At 44.9% G+C, this 21,620-nt stretch overlaps 2 protein-coding genes across 8 annotated transcripts in view; both read right to left on the bottom strand.

Moving 5' to 3' along the window:
* Window positions 1-2,232: 2,232 nt before the first annotated feature.
* On the bottom strand, window positions 2,233-5,338 carry LOC8039107 (coatomer subunit beta'). The gene has a single exon (XM_002413136.4). It carries the CDS (start codon window positions 5,148-5,150, stop codon window positions 2,367-2,369), a length of 2,784 nt encoding a protein of 927 aa, XP_002413181.1. The 5' UTR covers window positions 5,151-5,338; the 3' UTR covers window positions 2,233-2,366.
* Window positions 5,339-9,852: 4,514 nt separating this feature from the next.
* Window positions 9,853-21,620, bottom strand: part of LOC115310662 (NEDD4-like E3 ubiquitin-protein ligase WWP1) — a 32,414-nt gene continuing 20,646 nt past the window's right edge. For all 7 annotated transcript variants that reach the window (XM_040499848.1, XM_040499852.2, XM_040499853.1 and 4 more), the window contains 3 exons: window positions 21,427-21,547; window positions 18,036-18,237; window positions 9,853-14,263 (listed from right to left, as the gene is read on the bottom strand). In XM_040499848.1, the coding sequence (XP_040355782.1) occupies window positions 14,091-14,263; window positions 18,036-18,237; window positions 21,427-21,547 (496 nt within the window). In that variant the 3' untranslated portion in view covers window positions 9,853-14,090. The remainder of the gene's footprint in view (window positions 14,264-18,035; window positions 18,238-21,426; window positions 21,548-21,620) is intronic.

Raw genomic sequence — 21,620 nt, 5'->3', positions numbered from 1 at the left:
TTTCTAGCTACAATGATTTAAATAAAATTATTCTGATTTGATCAAATCTAATTTATTTGATTTAAAAAGAAAAATCAATTTTTTTCACCGATTTCAGGTGAAGTCCTGCAGCTAGCAGTGGAGTACACGAGTACCCTTTCAATAAGGGGGGATCGGTGGCCGAGTGGTCTAGCGCACACCCAGCTCGACACGCGTGGAGCGAAAGCTCGCGCTGCAGAACCCAGGGATCCTGGGTTTGAGCCCCACCCCTGCCCGTTTCAATCTGGATGAGCATCGTACCGGCGTGCGGTCGTGTATCACTACTGCATGACGCACGTTAAAGACCCCAGGCTAGCGGCTGTACCGCACTGGCTAAATTTCTCGTCTACAGCTGGGAGACTCGTCGCCCCTGTGAGGCAGACCAAGTTCTAGGCTGTATAAACACACACACAACCCAATTCTTCTTACCCTTTCAATATGTCTCTAGAGTACTCATTCTCCCTCAGCCGAGTGGAGAGACTGACTTCTGTGTATCTCCAGCAGCTTCTGGATAGAGCAGGCACTCCATTTCCTTAGACTGTTGCACATGCGTGATCTTCACCATATCTCTCGGTTGTCGTCAAACACAATTTTCTGCCCATTTGTGTTGATCTCTAGTGTAAATGGAATATTATTTGGGAGAATTTGTACGAGTAATGTTTTGTGGTGAAAATTTAGTAGACTGAATTTGAGAAATGCAATACTTGGGAGCCAAATAATCTACTTTGCATGGTAAAGCAGATGCTTCTGAAAAAATACTACATATACCACTGTCAACACAATGTACTTTCAGGACTTCTAGACATTACTGCTTGGTGAATGGAAGAAACAACAGCCATTTTGGTTTCTTGGACCAACATTTTAAAGAATGGGATTCGTTTACACACGAGTTATGTGCCAAGATGAAGTTTGAATGCTTCCTTTGTTGCATTTTAGAAGTAGGTCATGCAGTGGGTACTTTGCACCACATAATAGCACTTATTTATTAATGGGTTTTATCAGCACAACTTTGGCCAGAGTGCTAACAATGTAAACGAAGGAAGTGATTAAGCGGTTAAATATTGGTTATGCTAAACGATTAGTGCTCGAGGTCTCAAAAGTTCAACTAATTAGAACCTGAATGTTCAAGAAATTTGGTATGTTTTCAGAAAACATAGCACCCCCCCCCCCCCCCCCCCCAACATACCTTTTCTAAAAAATACAAAAGTCAACACAAAAACACTTATTTTTTCACATGAAAAAGATTTTTGCATTATGGCATATTTCTGCACATTCTTAACTTGTTAAAATACACTTGTAAAGTATTTGGAAGTCAAAAGACATCAACTTCTATACCTCAAATAAAGCAAAAAGTACATTGTATAAAAATCCCCAATGTATTGAAGTAAAATTCATCAATCGCAATGCACTCACTTCACCTCTACCAATGCACCAATGCCTTCACCTTCATTTAATGCCTTCCAATGCCTTCACCTTCACCAATGCACTAACTTCAACTGCAACATCAACCACACTGCACTAGCTTTTCAATTTAAATATATATTTTAAAAAATCGAAAGAGTAAATAACGACCACTTTGCAAACAAGAATACCTGCATTTGCTGTGGGCAACAAAAACCTTCAATAATCAGACATGGTTCTGTCTGAACCATGTGTGAACCATGCAGTTCACCCCCTTCTCGTGGCCATCCAGCGTAAAGTTGGGGGTCACGAATCCCAGCTGCCACACCTTGACCGTCCGATCGAGAGGCGCTGGCAAAGGTGTTGTTAAAGACAGGCAAACTGGTGACCTTCGACATTGTCAAAACTCGAGACCAGACAATGGATTGGGACGAATGCACCAAGGTCACAAGACATGCTATGTAAGCTTCTCAAAAACAAAATATATTAAACAGCACTAATTCACATGACATATGCAACCACATAAAAAGTCGCTACAAAAATACATCCAACGAGACCATTTTCCGTGAAATTGAAATAACAATGGCTAATATGGACACTTCCTTTGAAGTTGTCTTCTCACCATTGCAACAGTTGTCTTCTCACCATTGCAACAAAGCAAAGTATCAATTTACACCTTGGAAGAGATATGCTGAACCAAAGAGGTGTATGCCCACCTATGGGAAAATTATTTCATACAGTTTCCTCAGCACACTTTTCAGTGAATATCTGCTAGTACTGCCCCTTTTCCTCCAAACAAATACAACACTGAGGTAGTGTTTGTGTTTGGTACATTTATTGGAATACAACACTTCAGTGCAAATTTACAGTACAAGAAAGGCCATGCCCGGAATGCATGCTTGGAGACAAAAAACGAAAATGCTGCAGAGTCCATGCAAAAAAAAAAATTAGTCATCGCTGAGGAGGTCCTCTGGCAGCTTGTAGTCAATATTTTCTATGTTTTCGTCCAATGCCAGATTCTCAATGTCGCTCTCCAGCTCCCGCTCCAACTGATCAAGGTCCACATCTTCATCATTGTCTTTACCCTTGGGATCCTCCCGTGGTGGAGCTGCTGTTGCTGCGGCAGTGTGTGGCTTCGCTTCGGGATGGGATGCTGAGCCTCCTAATGGAAGAGGTGTCGGTACGAAGGTGCCCATTGCTAGAGCAGCCTTCATTTCTTCAATTGGATTCCGGTCATGGTTGGGCACAGCATTTGGGAACTCTGCAGCTGGCACCTTCCCAGGCAGGCTCTGGTTCTTGAGGAACTCCTGGGCTTTGATGGACTCCTGCAGGCCAGGAAAGAGGTTTTCATAGTCTTCCGGGTCCGCCAGTGCCTGGGCCGACTTTTCGCTGATTTTGGCGAGTTCTTCTTTCCACAACTTGACAGCACGCGAGGTCTGGCTGGGAACATAACACTTGGCAAAAAAGGCAGCCTCAGGGTACCGCTTGGTCTCCAGCAGTACGTCAAGGGCCTTTCCAGCATCGCCCAGCAGGAATTTGGCCAGGAAAGCCACATTGTTCTTTCCCATTGCTTCTGCACTGGTCGCTAGCTTGGCAATCATACTTGCATTGCTGGCAGAGGTGGCAAGCAGAAGAAGACCAGCAAAGTCCTGCGCGTTGTGCAGGCACTCTTGGGCCAAGGCAAAGTCGCCCCGTGCCAGAGCCAGTTCTGCCAGCTGCTTCCACTTCTGTTCGCTCTGAGCCTCCATGGCCAGCTGGTGGGCTGTCTTGGTGTCTCCCAGCTGGAGACAGAGCTCAAATCGGTGCTCGGGGTCTGTCGAGACTGCAAGTGCCTGTGCCTTGAAGCCCTGCTTTTCAAGGAAGTGGGCCACGCGGGTCCTCTGCTCCTTGGGAATGGTGGGCAAGACCTTGTCTGCCATCTCAAAGTCGCGACGCATGACCGCAGTCTGGTACTCGAGGACGGAGAGCAGCAGCGAGTAGGACACAACATTCAGTTCTTTGTCTCCCAGGAACAGGCGGCTCTCCTTGGGGATGTAGCCCAGGACATACATAGTGCGGTCCAGATGAGCAATGGTCACAATTTCACCACCGACGTAGTAATTGAGGCGGTTGACACTGTTGGTGTAAATGAAGCAGTCGCCGACCCAGAGCCCAGTCTTGACTGATTCCTGTACCTCTCCAAGAACATCAAACGCCTCTTCAATGCCATCCTCTGTAACACCCTCCTTCGCTTCGCGGGCCTTGGCAACTGCATCCGGATCATATTTGAGGATGTAGAAGGAGTCCTCGGTAGCAATACTAACAAGGTCACCATTCTCAGACCAATAAACATGCTTCGGTTGAATGTCAATGCGTCGAACAAGCTCCAGTGATTCCCAGTCATAGAAAGCAAGGCCGCTTACAGACCTTACACCCAGCATAAAGCCTCCAAAGATGCCTTCTGCACCAAAATCTGGCTTGAAAGACTTCCTCTCCTTGAAGTTCTTGAAGATCTTTACCGTGGAGCCATTTTCTCTGACTGCATACTCTGACGAGTCTAGTGCCCAGACAAATTCTTGCGCTGAGCCAAAGCTTTTGTTTCGGAGTGCCATTGCTGTGTATATGATGTACTCTCCATCGCCACAAACAACCACAAAGCGCCCGTTCGGATTATGAGAAATGGTTTGCGGGTAAATCTCGCAGCTTCCCATGTCTTTCACTTGCAAGGGAAGTCTCTCGCCGTCCTTTATTTCCGTGTCTGTCATTGCCTTCAGGTTGGCTTGTTGGATCTCCGAGTGTTTGGCCCAGATAATCTTGCCAGAGTTGTCCATGGACATGGCTGGCTCTTCGCGACCTAGCTTGATGATGATGCTTCCCTCGTCATAACCCAGGGCCATGTTGTTGGACCCCTGAAGCGAGCAGATTGTCCAGACCCTCTCAAGCCCATAGTTGAGCGTACTCTCCAGCCGGTAGGTATTGGCATGCCAAATGCGAACAGTACCGTCCTCAGAGCCAGACATGATGATGGGCAGTTCCGGGTGGAAGCAGACCGCCGTAATGTTTTGCGCGTGGCCCTCCAGCGTCTGGACGCATGTCTTGTTCTGGTAGTCCCATATCTTGACGAGCCTGTCATCTGCACCTGAGATGAGGTAGGGCTTGTCCCCGCCGTGGTAGTAGTCCACGCAGTTCACCCCCTTCTCGTGGCCGTCCAGCGTGAAGTTGGGGGTCACGGATCCCAGCTGCCACACCTTGACCGTCCGATCAAGAGAGGCGCTGGCAAAGGTGTTGTTATCCTTAGGGTTGATGACAATCTGCATCACATAATGGGTGTGACCCTCGAAAACCTGAGTACAGGCCCACTGCTTTTCCCAGTTCCAGAGTTTTATCAACATGTCGTCACTCGAGGTCAGGATGAAAGGCTGGGTCGGATGGACCACGATGGAGCGAATGTAGTCGGAGTGGGCTTCAAACATGTGCACTCTCTCCAAGGTGTTGTAGTTGAAGACTCTCACTTGCATGTCGTCCGAGCCGGTGATCACCCAGTTCTTACGTGGTACGAACTTGGCAGCTCTTACGGGCAAGTCGCAGACTTCGAACGTCTTGACAAGTTGCTGGCTTTCGCAGTTCCAAACATGAACGTTGCCGTTGTAGAGACTTGCCAGCATCCATGGCTCCGTCGGGTGCAGATCGACACACTTCACGCGATCGGACCGAGCGAGGAGTTTCCTCTTCACGTCCAACTTGAGGGGCATGATGAGTTTGACGTCTCCGACAATTCAACCTCGAAACCTGGTAAATATCATACGTTCAGTAGCACCGGTGTTACGTGGCAATACAGCGCCCCGAAAGAAAACAGCTCCGGCCGTACGATGTGGCCCAGAGGGTGTTTCGCTCTTCGAGAAACTTTCCGGTTGTAGGGGTCACTGCTGGTCTGACGAAAACTACGGAAACATGACGTGAAAGCTGCCACGTCATTAAAAAGACAAAAGCTGCCACATAAAGACATTAAACATCAAGTAAGATATCAAAATAAGTATTTTATATAGTCATAAAACAATTTTGCGTCCCATAAAAAACCTTTAAACGAGATTCTGGTTTGCACTGTTTGCGGCATAGAGTTATTATGGTTTGCGGGATGGAAAAGTTTTGTTAGACACTGATTTATCTCAAAATTGGTTCAACATATAAAGAAACACTGCTAAACTGGCTAAACTACGTAGCAACACTGAGAGCGTGACGTCAGATACATGTTTGTTGTTGTTCCCGGCTCCCGCTTTGTTCCCCGACAATGTTTTCCAACGTTTTGCCCTTCATGTTTTTTTTTTTCTTTTCTTTTCTTATGTTTTAACAGTTTTTGCGTTCTTTTCGTTAATTTTATTCTGGGGGTGTTGCCCCGTCCCCCAGGTCGCCCCCTTCGTACCTGCTCTCAACCCAAAACCCCTTCCCGACTTTCGCCTCCCCATCTGGTTGTCGTCTGCTGCTGTGCCCTTTTCGTTTTGTTTTGTTTTTCTTCTTCTTCCTTTCGCACGTCTTTCTTATTTACCTTTCCCCTTCCTTTTGCACGTCTTATCTCTCACGCTTTGTTTTGTGTGAAATTATTGCTGGTTAGGCTCACGCAAGCAAAAAATATACATGCACAAAATAATGTGGATTGCCTGCTCAACATGCGACATCCCCCTCCTTTCCCCCCCCAACCTCTATTACAACGCCTTCTCTCTCTCCCCTCCACTGGGAAATGGGGGAAAATATGAATGCAGGTCCTGGCATCACCTTCATGTACGTTTCCTCAAAATGTATTTTGAATTTAGAGATAAAAAAGAACACGCCGTAGTATTTAGAAAATTTGTTTAATTCAGGTAGCTCAAAAAACCGCCGGAGCTTCCCTTTAAGAATGCGCCAGAAGCTCCTACCCACCGAGTTGACTGCCAGGTAGTGTTCCTCTGCCATGTGCAGATAGTCTGCTACCGAGGTGCACGTCGTGCCGAAGTTTGTGAGGATCGGTGCTACGTGCATACTGCTTATCCACAAGGACAAGACAGGCTGGACGCTCAAAAAACACCTTTATTTGAGCAGGTTCATGAATCAAGTGACGGGCACATCCCTTGCGTTCCTTGTGCGCCAACGTCTTTTTCTTTCCAAAGGGAAAGAGAAAGACGTGCCGATGGTGCTCCACCAATGCCACATGATTTGGTATTGCCATGTCCTCCGTCCTCACAGGTACAAAGTCCTCCGCAGGTTTCCTCCGTCGACCAGACCCACGGCGCTGGAAGACTATAGTCGGCGATAAGTTAAGAGTCCAGGGGGAGCTCCCCCCACGTCTTTCCACCTTTGCAGAGCAAATGCTGCATTTGCGCATGCATTCATTCTGCTAAAGTGAAAAGAGGTGGGAGGAGCCGTGGACTCTTAACCTGTCACTAACTGTAGATTCATCCACAGCACAGAAAGGCAAAGATTTGCTTCTGGGGGGTTGGTGGCCGAGTGGGCTAGTGCACACCAGCTCGGAGCACGTGGAGCGAAAGCTCGTGCTACAGAACTCAGGATTCAATCCCACCCCTGCCCGTTTCGATCTGGATGACCATTGTACTGGCACGCGGTTGTACAGTGGTCACCAAACTTGTACGGAACATGGGAACTGTGCATTATTACATGGATGATGGGAGCACTATCTTGGCGGTCTTAGTCAAGTTTTGTGGCTGCTCAGGACAAGATTGGAACAGTCTCTCATCATGAGCAGGAAATAAAATTTGATCAAGCGTCACAAGATAGCTCTTTCAGGAGATAGTTCGCAGTTCGCATATTTCGTTTAAGTTTGTTGACTGCCGTACATCACTACTGCGTGATGCATATTCAAGACCCCAGGCTAGCGGCTGTACTGCACTGGCTAAATTTCTCGTCTACAGCTGGGAGACTTGTCGCCCGTTGAGGCAGACCAACTTCTAGGCTGCATAAACATACACTCCATTTTTTTTTTTTTTTTAGATTTGCTTTTTGAGTACAGAAGCAGAGCTCCACAATTTCCTTTAGCTCTTCTCCTTCCGAGTCCAGACTATATACACTTTTTACTCACTTATTTCTCTTCCACAAGCCCCCATGTCATTGAACTCGCCATGGCTACTGTCATGGTGCTTGGAACGCGTATCCGACTGGTGTGTTTACCGCATCCAAAAGTGGTCCCTCGATTTCCGCCTGGTGACGTCATAGAAGTGACAGGCTGTCGCCATCCTGGCGGTGTCCCAGCAGCGGTGGTAGATGTGGCAGATGCCTGTCCGCAGCAGGTCGCTCTTCTGTGTGGCAGCACAGGAAGCTTCAGCAGCCAAAGGTTGGTACATCGTGACAACAGCGACACTCGCGTTCAGTCATGCTTTTCGCCAGCATTATGACACTCCGGCTTCTGCGACGTCATTTGTTGCCACTTCAGGACCACTTTTGATGTATGGGGCAGGATGGGACGCTATACACACCAGTCGGAATCGCACGCTCCAGGCACCATACTACTGCCTTTCCTGGTTGGTTAGTGGAGCGCTTCTATGCCATGGCTGGTATGTAGTGTTTATTTGGCACATTCTCAACTTGCATCCAATTATAGGTTTCACCCCTGCACAAACCATGCCCTGAACTGTCCAAATCTTCAGGTTTATGCAGTTCAGGCCTGGTTCCATATGTTACCAATGAACAAAAACAGTCTCGAAATGCCCCTACTGATTTTATTTCACGTCGTTACTTTTACAGATTCGGCCACCCCCTTTGCGACATCCTCCTCCTTGAGCATTTCCATCCTCTTTGAGAGAAGGCAACGGAGACAATAAGAAACCCACTGCCACGGGGTGACCATGTGGCAGTGGTCCTTAGAACCCTTTTCATCTCAATTCAACAATAACAACGGCAGACTTTTACAATTTCCATAACTAGCAATCTGCGTCGCATCCTTCACGATTTACCTATAGCATTCTTCCTTTTTATGACACTCGTTTCTTCCCAAATTAGTTTGCACCCATACTCTTAAACATGTTTTTCTAGCTCAGATGTTCGTGCCTTGTTTTTCACCACCCTTTTACGCTCCAAAATTCTAACATTTAAGCTCTGCCTGATATGAAACCACAGGATTCCTATGTTTCATGGGACACTCAAATAACACTAGAAAAACCTGTTAAATATTCTAGCTTATGCTGCGCGCTGAATACGAGAGCTATGTTGAATTTAGACGCGGAAATCCTATGATAATAAGGCACAGAAGTAACATTTTTAATACTATTTTTTTTTTTTTTCTGGCAGAACTATGCATGTAGATACCTTTCACTAATTTTAGTGCAATACAATGTCGCGAGGAGGGTGGACCAATGTATAAAAGTGAGGAACGAAATAAAACCAGTCGCTGTTTTGAGAGGGTGCATGTTTTTGTCCATTATTTTATTTTTTCCCAGTCTCTGAATTTTTCGTGATGGACCTAATTCAGCAGCTCGCCTGCATATTTTCACATTCTTCGCATACTTGATGCCTGCTCAATGTTAAAATTACAAAAACTGCCAACTTTTTTTTTCTTCAGAAGCTGTTCACATAGTTCTGTGAATGTCCTCAGGATGTCCTGTGGACGTTCATAGGACATCACCAGAACATTACGATATCCTAAGGACATAACACAATTAAGTGTGCTACTAGGGGTATTCCCTAGTGGAAGTAGCACCTCAATGAGCGCACCGCAGCACGCATCAGGCTCGCACTACTCACACAAAGCGTAGTAAATAAACTGACAACAGCACATGTAAATATGCTATTCACACTATTGGAGGTGTGTGAAAAGAAATTTTTGAAACCACATCGAATACAAACTGAATGTGGCACTGTATTGAATACAAATCGAACAATTTTCAAATAGTGGGTCGAGTGTTTCTATGCAAGTTTACTGTCTAGAATAATTAACTGTCCACACGGTTTTCTAGAAATCAAACGAAAACAAGGCTAGGTGAAAATGACTAGAATTGCATGGTGCGACTGAAGAGACAAAACCAAAAACAATGAGCAGCTCGACTTCTTGAGGATGCATAGAGCGAAAAATAGTCCGCCCAAATCTTGAGGCTCCGGAACGCAGTTTCCCCGCAGTTCTTTCAACATTTTGTGCATGCGACTGCTTCCCGACCAATAACAAGTTGATGGCAAAGGGAAACAAAATGCAATACTCTGGTTCTGTCACTTAGGTACAACCAAATGTACATACCCAGCTTCAATCAAGAGAATGTGGCCAGGAATGAATATTCAGTTATACATTGTGCACTTGAAAAATATTTGATCAAGTTTATGAATTATGTGGCTGGCCTGTTATGTTACTATATACTATCGACTGAGAACAGAAACCAAGCCCATTCGATCAGCGTTGTGTTCCAAGATCCCTCTAGTCTCCCAAACGCTCCGAAAGCTTTTATTTTTAGTGAATTACAAAACTGAGACAGAAACATCATGCAGCCAGTTTCTCATTCAAGTTTTAATCCATATGTATGTACAGGGAACTCGGGAAGAAGTACTGATTTTGAATGTATATATAGAATATCATAGTCTCTTTGCATGTTAACCTTTGGAATATCGGGTGCTGGCAACGACTTTCAGGAAATCTTAGATTTAGTATTGGGTGCTATGCAACAATTGATATAATTACATACAGATCTTTTGTTTCTGCCAGAGGTTTTTCTGCAGGGCAACTCAACAATGAAATCCATCACTGCACTTATCTTCCAACCAACACACTTCGATTTCATGAAAAGGAGGAACATGAAAACCACACTATGCACATTGCTGCCTAGGTACTTCGATGCAAGCAATACTTTGGAGGGGAAATTTCTGAAACAAGCACATATATACAACCAAAGTATGCGCTGCAGTGGACGACAGTGGTAAAGGACAGCCTGCTCACAACCACAGCCTAGGTACACTTGAAAATAACTGTGCAAGTACAGACTTTTGAACTGGTTTAGCATTTTGGCCTGTAGAAATTGCCTACTTGGAGCAGATGTAATGTACATAATAAGAATGCCATATCCCAAAGCCTAAAGTCATTCAACTCCATATGCGCATGCCAACTAATCAAAGCACACTTCTGAGAGTGTAGGACACAATGGTCCTGGATAAAATGGTCCATTGCAAACCTGGACAAAATGGTCCCAAATGATTTTATTTTACACATTCAACTCTTTATTGTGTTCAGTGAAATGTTAAACGCACTCCTATGTCACAATACGGGCACCTGTAAAAGTCGAAATATTTGAATTCCAAATATTGGTGCCGGAACACATAAAAACGGAGCGTTGACGCCATAACCAGAAGTGGGCATCTATACGTGTTTCAGTACACGAATCCAGAATACGTGTTGGTCTGGACCGCGCATTACTACGAAGTTTTAACTAAATCTGCCTTCAGTGTATTTTGTCTTGCATTCAAGCATTTCGTGATGTTTTCTAAAAAAATTTCCAAGTGCTGAGCCATTGTGCCCAAAAGTCTTCATTTCTACGATCATTCTCAGAATGACATTACACTGGCTGTTATCTATGAAGTCAATCGTCGGGTACGACACAGTGTTGTACCTGATGCAGGCACATAGCCAGGATTTTGTTTCGGGGGGCGCCCGCCCATGACGAAATGCTGTAGGAGGGGGAAGGGGGAAAGGAAGTCCCAGCAAAATGGAAAATTTCGGGGGGGCGGGGGGGGGGGGGCGGGTTCAATGGTTGTCGCCGCCGTTACCCCCCCCCCCCTTCCCCCTCCCCCCCCCCCCCCGGCTACGTGCCTGACCTGATGACCTGACCGAAAACTGATATTAGAGTCCACCACCACCACAAAAGCCGATAATGTGCAAGGTCATTTTGTTCATGTTTGTATGTCAAGATTTAACATTCTCCAAGATTGGGTAACTTCAGTCCTGGACGAACAGATTAATTGCATTATGCTTAAGATTCTTCAACCCCCTTTACCTCCACTACAGTAAAGATCTCACAATCAGAAGTGAAAGTGTGTATACATTAAGAAATTAATTCGTGTACACTCAATTCCCTCACAACTCAAATACACAAAAAGCAGCATGGATGGTGGAAGGTTTGTGCTGCTTACATACAATATTAAAGCTATTATTTCGGCTATTGTATGTTTTAAGAAAACTTTAAAATGCCTAGTGTTTTGTAACAGAATTACAGAGTGCGACACTGTTAGCGCGAACAAGCGATTGCCGGTTTTTCCAGTTTTTCTCTTTGACACCAACTATTCTCATACAAGTTATTATTGCTACGGAAAGAGCTCATTTAGTTCTATAATGTAAGCGATAAAATTTCGTGCTCGCTAATACTATTTAGAAGTAAAATGCGAAAATGTGTTGATGTCGTGTTCGCGCTAACAGTGTCGCGATGTGTACTTTGCAAGAATTTCTTTCCCTATGTTTAACAGTCAAACCACCTGTGAGCAAGCAAATAATGATACAAAATTCAACTGGAACCACTCTGTCGGTGTTCACACTTGGAACCATTTTGGTCGGGATCAGTTGCCTGGGACCATTTTGTCCGGATCCCTTCGGCCATAAACCCATACACCACACTGTGATGCACTCTTTAATGCCACAGGAGTTCTGCGATATAGCTAAAGAGGCTCCATTATGCCTTGCAAAACAAGGTGCAAAGCCACTCAAACTGCTCTATGGACAAAATGCACTGACAATCGTCCCATGCAAGCTCTACTTCCAAGTTGAGCGTAAGTAATGTACTACTTCGCAAAAAAAAAAGAAAAAAAAACAAACAACATTTACATTGTATTTACACCACCTACAGAATTTACTTGATGTTTCATCTTTCTCCACCGAATTCCCTTCCTGCTACGAGCAAGGGACCTTCGTTAGCCCAATACAAAATCTGTTCAATGTATGTACAATAACACAGACACACTCACAGCATCACCCTCTGCGCTGCATCATGTACTATCGGGGAAAATGAAATGCGAACAGAGGAGCCCGTGGCTCGCGCTACAGGCTGCGCCGCCTAGAAGTGAACCTAGGGGCGAGGGTGCGCGGCCTACTTCGATGTGTTCACGCCCCTCGATTGGCGCTCCCCCAGCTTCGGCAGTGCGCCTCTCAGTGCGCTGAAAGCTGTCACCGCTATCTTCGCCTGCTCGGCGAGTGCGGCGAGCTTCTTTGCACAGCACGCGCTGAGCCAGCAAAGATAGCGGTGATAGCTTTCAGCGCACTAAGAGGCGCACTGCCGAAGCTGGAGGAGCGCCAATCGAGGAGCGTGAACACATCGGAGTAGGCCACGCACCCTCGCCCCTAGGCTCACTTCCAGGCGGCGCAGCCTGTACCGCGAGCCACGCGCTCCTCTGTTCGCATTTCATTTTTCCCCGATAGTACCATTCCCAATTGCAATCAGCTTGTGATTTTCAAACACTTGGCATATGCTACCAACATGCTACGTTAACATACCTTGCATTAGCAACAGGCTGACACAGAGCCAGCAAATGAAAGTAACATGTGGCTTTTTTTGTTGTTTTGAACAGATGGAAGACAGTCTCATTGCCGCATCTGCACCAACCTGAGCTAAGCAGTGGAAGATGTTTTCTACTTTTCCCTCGCACTGTCCTCATTCGACTTGAACGTGAAACAATGGCCGAACAGTGTTCCCAACAGTGCTTTCAAATCTTGATTCATCATTAGAACTCTGCACATGCATGGGATACGAGATCCAAGACTAAGCCCCCACACAATCATGTTTTGTAGTTGGTGTGCACAGACATCAGAAAGCTCAGCAGTCAACCCGTGACAGTCGCATCCTAACCTTGTGGTGAACTCTACCAAGAACTTTGGCATGCTCGCAATGCCACCTCCACCGACAACCTTCACAAAATAGTATGCTATGTTGTACAAACAAACCCTTGGCAGAAACAAAAGGTGTGTTGAAATAGAACAAAAGGACTACACTTCCAACAGGTTGCCACATTCAAAGCCACACTCGATTTTCCTTCTACATGTTGCAGTTTGAATGCTCCGCTACCATCATCGACAGTGGTGGAGGGTATGCATCGAGACGGCTGCCTGTACTCTGGCCTATTCCGACTAATACACATGTATTCTTCCTTCTGCAGTTTGATCAGCCAAGAAGAGCATAAACAAAAAAAGTTAGTACAGCTGAATTTAGTGAAAGATTGTGGTTTTTAGAAGAGAAAAGTGCTAGACATCGGGGGCACATTATGACCAGCCTAAATTGTTTCCTACGTCTTATTTTTGCTTTCTTGCATGTCCCCACAATGATTTGTCTCATTCTTTAGATGTCAAACAAATGGCAGAAGAATAAAATATTCAGTTTTGTCAAACCACTAAAAACCGCACTGCTGAAGTCATAGGCACGGTACCATGTCCTGCACAGGCATTGCATAGCCGAATAAATGAAGGGCAAACAAATGAGATAAAAAGGAATGAAGAATTCACAATCCAATTTGGCAAGCCATGCTTGTTTTTCATAACTGCAACACCAGACTGCAACATTTGTTGCCTTGGCCTTTCCTTGCTGAGTGCTCAAACTAATGTCTGCTCCACTGCCATCCATTTTACACACACTCGTCACCTGGAACTTTGGCAGAATGCTATCAGTGCTCTGCGCAGGTTCCCTAGCGGAGCATGAGATGTCCTACAGCCTTTCACTGTGTACCGAAGGCCGACCTTAGGGGCACAGTAGGCATCATTCTTGGGCAAAGCCTTCGGTCTCCTCAATCGCATAGGTGAGCTTCTCGACCAGCTGCTCGTAACTCTTGTACGGCGGCAGGTCAAGTCGATTGAAGCAGGTGTGGCTTCGGGGAAGCCAGGTCTCCTTGCCAACTTTCTCTATGCAGAAGCGCTGTGGTCCATTGCTCCCTGAAAATTGCAAACATTCTTTGGTGCACAATGTGGGCCTCGTCCTATGTGAGGTAACACTGCACCAACAATGTTACTGACCATTCCCCTTCTTTCTCCCAACCCCTCGCTAGAAAATATAAACTCTCTGCTTCGACACGGAATTGAAGTTTTTGCTGCAGGCTATGGAAATAGAAATCCAACTGAGGGGCTCCATGTAACAATGGTACAAGAGGCCTTGTACCATTTCTTTAATTTCTCTTCTCGGAGGTGCAGGTTGTAATTGTGCCACTTTCTTTTTGCTGATGTCATATTCCAGATATTCATTCCCATCAAGCTAAACAGGAATCTTGACCAGCACAGGAAGAAAGAATGGGGACCCTCTTTGGGAGCTACATTTTTGCATCTGTAGCAGTACAGCACATAGCACCTAAATTGTTCTCAAGGTGATCCAAGGTAAACACCTCAATGAACTTACCTCTGCTCAGCTCACCCCAGGGCCTCTAAACTCGTCAAACACAAAGTTGGTGCCGAAGTTGACGGAGCAGACCGACTGGCCTATCACGATGATGACTTTGCGCTTTTTTCGCCGACGTCCAATCAGCATGTGCCGCAAACTTTCGGCTCCAACTTTTTGTTTGGTGAGTTTAGGGCCCCTGAACTCCATTGAAATGCTTACCCCTATGTACTATATCATAATTTTAAAGCAAATCTGGGCATACTCAGGCCCACCGGCTGTGTGCAGCCTGTCGCCTCTTGCAAACTTAATGTCACTGCTTATGACACTCCAAATTGGCATGTGCACGGTAATCACATGCCACATGAATTGCAATCTCTGTCATGCCATTAGGTCTAGCGCCTAGACATAAACACAGTGACTCTGCAGCTTTGTGTGGAGGTTGTTGAACCAAAGATAAATTGGAACTTAGACTGAAGAATGTCTTGTGCTCCTCATGCACTTTTAATAACAGTTCCTCTTGTAAGGCAAGTATTTTAAATTTGAGGGCTCCATAATTAAGATTGCCTACTATTTAGGAGGTATGTTTCTCTGCCAGCTGTTATTGTTAGTGATTATCATTCCAAAGTCAAAGATGAAGCTTGTTTGGCTGACTACAGTAAACCCGTTTATAACGAACAGCAGGAAACGCTACGAACAGTTTGATATAGCAAGTAGTTCGATATAGCAAAAACCATTTACAACAAACTTCCACGATGCGTTCGTTGTAAAGCGAGAGCTTCTCTTTTTTCTCATCTCTTTACTTCCGCCTAGTAAAAACGCGCTGTAATATATTTTTTTTTGCAAGCGTGCAGAATTTTTTTTTCTTTTTTTTAGCTTATTTCCTTTTTTGAACCACTTCTCTTCGTGGACATACGTTTTGGGATGAAAATATTTTTTCTTTGCGTGCGTGCAGAGTGTATTTTTTAGCTTTCTGGCCCCCCCCCCCCTTCTGAATCAGTTCTCTTTGCTCAATCTTGTTTGCAACTTGAGCTTTTGGAATTTTCTTTCTTTCCTACTTCTTTTTTGGGGGAAGGGACAGGCTAGAAGACGATTGTTTGCGCGTTTTTGGAAGCCTTCCCGGGGGAAGGGGGGGGGAGTACAATATAGCTAATATGTTGTTCGCTACACAAAGTATTCTTTACATGCATTTTTATTTAAAATTTCCGTGAGTTCGATATCGACAATAATTCGCTGTACGTGGGTCCGTTTTAAACGGGTTTCACCGTACTACTATAATGCAACGTTGCAGGTTCTCTTCATACCTACTGCAAAATACAGGGCAAGCCCCCACTCAAAATTTAGAGATAAACACAAAAAAATGGGGGACGGGTGCTTGTCATCAATTTTACACATAAATGTACTATGCATATCGTCTCAGATCTTACAAATTTGGGTATGGGCACTTAGTGTGAAATGGGCGGATGCGCGGTATTCTACGGTATGCCCGTCATCCCATCATCAGTGATGGAAGTTGCATTTGGCTTTTTGTAGCAGGTTTTGTAGGAGGAAAAATGTTAGCTTGAAACAGCCAAACCCTTTGGCGCAGATCCCAACGTGCGTTAGCACATCATTTGAAAATTAAACGATTACACACAACTGTCTTTTTAGAAATAAGGCCCAGGTCAAGGTAGGTTCCGTTTATAATGGGGATTAAGAACAAAAAAAAAAAAACAGTTGAAAAATTAATAATAGCAAGTCACTTCAGTTGAAATAAAGTGTCTCTCCCACTCCATCTTTTACGCTCACCGTTAATGTAGCCTGAAAAAGTAGCAGCAAATCAGCTAAAACATCATTCACTAAAAATATGTTCCACCAAGACTTATGAGCTCTACAGAACTCAAATATCTAAAATCATATATACTCTAAACCCCCCCCCCCCCAAAGTTTACAAAAAATTAGAGTTGAGCTTTCAAAGTGATACATCTAATTCTGCAAGAGATAGTGGCATAGGAGCAAGAGTTAAGTCGAATTTCGTAGCCCTTTCAATCGACTGCTGCGCGGGAACTATGTTGAATATTTATTCAAATACTATAGGTCCCCGTCCTTGGTTTCATTTTCCTTTCTCGGCACCGCTCTTTAAAATTAGAGTTCGACCTACAATCAAGAAAAAAAAAAGGTCTAGTATAATTTCAGAGCCCATTGCAATAAACAGTGGGCATTCCCATGCTTAAGCCACTTCTCCTAACAGACCGACACGACGCAGTGAAGCTTGATGCACATGCGCCAGTGCGAGGTGGTGGAGGTTGAAGCGAGCGGCGATAGTGCCATGGTGGTAGAGGCATGAGGCTGAGATGAAAATCAAGTGACCTCATCAGGACTATGAGACTCTGGTTCTGTCTTATCACAGCAGCTGCCATACCACCATTTTATTAATATTTCTCCCTACATTAAGCTCCACGTCATCACCGACATCATTGTAAGTTAAGACGATGACGTGGCCAGCATGGTCGAGGAGCAAACTTTAATTACGGGGAGTAGAAACACTGTGAAATACAAGTTTCTAACCATTCTCCTTCTCTTCTACTTCTTTCAAAATATTAGTGTTGATCAATATTAATTTTTTTTGTAGTTTCGTTTCATCTCATTTTGGCATAATTGTGGCAAAATTTTGAGCAAAGTGGCATTTTGGTGCAACTCTTAGCAGAGTTTATGGTGCAATTTAGCGTAAATGGCGTGACACTTGCATCACTGCATTACTCAAATTAAACAAAGCTGTGAAGTGCTTTATTTCTAGTTAACCACAATATGAGCAATACGACCACTGTTTCGCACCTGTGTCTGGCAGCATAAAGACAGAACAAAAACCTTTGCATGGGTATACACTTCTTGCAGGCGTGGAAGGCACCAAAGTATGCCCACCCCTGTCCTAGAGCTTTTGAGCTCGCCCATTGCGCTACAGGGATTCAAGTGCAAAGGGTCTGAGCAAATTTCACATATCGTCATATACCGAACATGTGCCCGTGTCGCAGTAAGTGCTCGCTCGGTACTCTTGAAAGGTAAAAAGAAATATCCAAATGACATATCAAGTGTCCACCCCAGACTTCCGAGCCCACCTAGCTGACCAAGATGCTCTTCCACGTCAGCCGCCTTGCCCTGCAGGCCTGTGCAAAGTGATGAAGCTCACACTGTCATGTGCCCCTCCTGCATTTTTTCCCTTAGACCTAAAACAAGCACCCACACCCACCTCCCAATTTTTCCAGATTATCTCCTCATTTTGAACGAGTACATTGCTCGGTATTTATGGTATGTGAGAGCAACCACCGAAAAAGCTCAAGTCTTGGCATTGAGACTCACCCATGAGCTCAGCAAAGCCGCCAACCGGCACGCGACAAGTTCCCGTGACAAACTGGAGGAGGCGTGCTCGTTTCTCATTGTCCATGTCCCGGATGAACTGCCAGAACCAGATCACCTGCTTGCTGTTGCGTGTGTAGTGCCGGTAGATGCTATTGCGCTGCCAGTCGTCTATGTCGATCTCTTGCATGCCACAGAGCATCAGCTGAAAACGGAAAGGAAGAAGTTAGTGCATGGGACTACTTTTTCATATCCGAGACATAGTTTCATATCCGAGACATAGCCTTGGAAATAGGGCAAAGACGAGAGTGAAGAGCATGAAAAATGCCATTCTGAGGCAAGTTGCAAAAGGTTGGCAAGCTCTGAAAGTGTATGCTTCAACCTGAGAAGAATAAAATTTTAGGGTCACCATACTCCTCTGGTAGTAGCAGGTAGGGCACCTGCTACTACCACAGGAGCATGACGGCATTTTTTTAATTTCACTATTTCTTGGGGAAAGCATCAGTGGAGAGGGCAACAACAACAGTGCTTTCAATTATATTTAATTGCACAACAGTGACAAGAACTACCTAATGGGCTTAAGTTGAGCTATAGGGGGTTCATTACACTGTTGAGGTGGCCAGCTTGAACACAGACAAATACATTTAAGTAAGGAATGGACATGTACGCTTCTGTAACAAGAATAATTTGAGATGGCTCGTTAGTTAGTGTTTTTATGTGGCCGGCTTGAACAAAGAGACGAATACACACAAGTAAGGAATGGCTACACATTTACTTACATGTGTTTGCCTTTCTCTAAGCTGGCCACAGAAACAAAATTACTGCTCTTCTGAAGTGGCATTTAATTCAGGCCTATTTGTGAATAATTTCACAAATGAACAGCTCTAAATTAATCATACAGGGATAAAAATGTTTTTGTTAATCTGTTCAATTGAGGGTTTTAAGCTTGAATGTTCTATTTTGGAATACATTTTAGCGCTCAAAAAACAGGGACAAAGAGGCGAGAAACAGACAGCACAGTGCGCTACTAACAACTGATTTTATTACGTGAAACAACACTTTTATACCATCCGAGTTTCTGATTTTGCTCCACCACTAGCCAACCCGGTGCCAGGCCGCGTCATTGAGGAACGCACGCTCCTTGTCCAGTAAATCAATTGAGGCCACGCTGACACATGCTGCACCACCCTTCCTAATCTCATCTGCCTCGACTATCTCCCTCACAGTTTTTTCCTTGTGCCGTGCCAGAATCTTGCTCTCGGAAAACAACGGCATACACTTGCACTTTTCACAATGATCAGACAGATGACCGTCCCGATAATTTCCTACTTTAAGTTTGTGCTCTCTCAGCCTATCAGTAACACACCTACCTGTCTGACCTATATACTTGTTTCCGCATGATAAGGGGATCTGATATACTACTCCCTCCGCACATTCAACGAAGGGATCCCTGTGTTTTACCGCGCAGCCAGAAGGGGCCTTACGAAAAGGATCTGTCATCCTACATAATCTACTAAGTTTGTTTGGTGCGGAAAACACTACGTTCACGTTTGATCTATTGGCCACCTTTTTCAAGCCATGCGCCGTTTTGTGAATGTACGGTATCACCGCGACCTTCTGTTTATCTCTGAGAGCCATTGGGCAAGGGCGATCTTCACTACGCAATCTTTTTAATACGATCTCTGCAACTGAGATCACTACATTCTTCGGGAAGCCAGCTGCCAACAACCGCCTATACTGCGTGCCCAGGCCTTCTGACATCACATGGTGGCATGATTTTTTGAGGGCGTTCAATACGCACATGTTGGCAATACTCCTTTTTACCAGTTTTGAATGAGCTGAATTGTACGGCAACAGGGGTTTCTGGGCTCTAGGGTGGTACATCCAACACACATGTCTTTCCAAAGACATGTGTGTTGGATGTACCACCCTAGAGCCCAGAAACCCCTGTTGCCGTACAATTCAGCTCATTCAAAACTGGTAAAAAGGAGTATTGCCAACATGTGCGTATTGAACGCCCTCAAAAAATCATGCCACCATGTGATGTCAGAAGGCCTGGGCACGCAGTATAGGCGGTTGTTGGCAGCTGGCTTCCCGAAGAATGTAGTGGTCTCAGTTGCAGAGATCGTATTAAAAAGATTGCGTAGTGAAGATCGCCCTTGCCCAATGGCTCTCAGAGATAAACAGAAGGTCGCGGTGATACCGTACATTCACAAAACGGCGCATGGCTTGAAAAAGGTGGCCAATAGATCAAACGTGAACGTAGTGTTTTCCGCACCAAACAAACTTAGTAGATTATGTAGGATGACAGATCCTTTTCGTAAGGCCCCTTCTGGCTGCGCGGTAAAACACAGGGATCCCTTCGTTGAATGTGCGGAGGGAGTAGTATATCAGATCCCCTTATCATGCGGAAACAAGTATATAGGTCAGACAGGTAGGTGTGTTAATGATAGGCTGAGAGAGCACAAACTTAAAGTAGGAAATTATCGGGACGGTCATCTGTCTGATCATTGTGAAAAGTGCAAGTGTATGCCGTTGTTTTCCGAGAGCAAGATTCTGGCACGGCACAAGGAAAAAACTGTGAGGGAGATAGTCGAGGCAGATGAGATTAGGAAGGGTGGTGCAGCATGTGTCAGCGTGGCCTCAATTGATTTACTGGACAAGGAGCGTGCGTTCCTCAATGACGCGGCCTCGCACCGGGTTGGCTAGTGGTGGAGCAAAATCAGAAACTCGGATGGTATAAAAGTGTTGTTTCACGTAATAAAATCAGTTGTTAGTAGCGCACTGTGCTGTCTGTTTCTCGCCTCTTTGTCCCTGTTTTTTGAGCGCTAAAATGTATTCCAAATTCCAAAACCAACTAGCCCAACAATCGACTCTATTGAATGTTGTATTTGTTTATTTGATTTAAATTCAAGGATTTCCAAGAACTTGAAAATGAGCTTCATATTAGTTTCCCAGGTTTTCACTGTGCAGTCAACATGAAAAAAAAAAAAGTGTATGACAAATGATGTGACAGTTACATAATTATGACCCAAAGGGTAATAACTAAAGTTCCATGTTTTTTTTTGTTTTAGTTTTTTTTTAAAAATCGAATTCAAGGTTTTTCTTGTTTTTGGAAGGGGGGGGGGGGTATTTTTCCTTACAGATTCTGTGCTCTCATGTGTAAATTGGTTGAGTTATAACCGCTTTACACACACAAAAAAGAAACACCGAATCTGTGGGAAAAAATATACCCCCTCCAAAAAAACACCTCCATATTAACAACCCCCCCCTCCCCCACCCCCCCCAGAAAACGCAGAACCCTAGTCATATTGATAGGCCAAGTATTAGCTTTGTGCTAAGGGAAGCAAAAACAGGTGCAGCCCCTAGGAAAAAGAATGGCAGTATAAAGCACCTCAAGCTCTCGCTCGTCAAAGTAGTGAAGCCATTCCAAGGGTAGAACTTCGTTGAATCCGTCCAAAAAGGACTTTGTCTGCTCTTCCTGTCCACGGGAAAACCGCCAGTCTGTCATCAGCCTGCACCAGAAATGCCAAATTGTGATGACACTTATGCATTTCTAAAACATAAACAAGTGACCAATAGGGAAGC

This window comes from Ixodes scapularis, unplaced genomic scaffold (assembly GCF_016920785.2).
Source record: "Ixodes scapularis isolate PalLabHiFi unplaced genomic scaffold, ASM1692078v2 PGA_scaffold9__187_contigs__length_104089568, whole genome shotgun sequence".
In the NCBI taxonomy this organism is placed as follows: Eukaryota; Metazoa; Arthropoda; class Arachnida; order Ixodida; family Ixodidae; genus Ixodes; species Ixodes scapularis.
This window is presented reverse-complemented; position numbering and strand designations above follow the sequence as displayed.

Bases quoted from the DNA above. Each gene is read 5' to 3' on its own strand.
- LOC8039107 (XM_002413136.4), bottom strand. From the start codon at position 5,150: ATGCCCCTCAAGTTGGACGTGAAGAGGAAACTCCTCGCTCGGTCCGAT.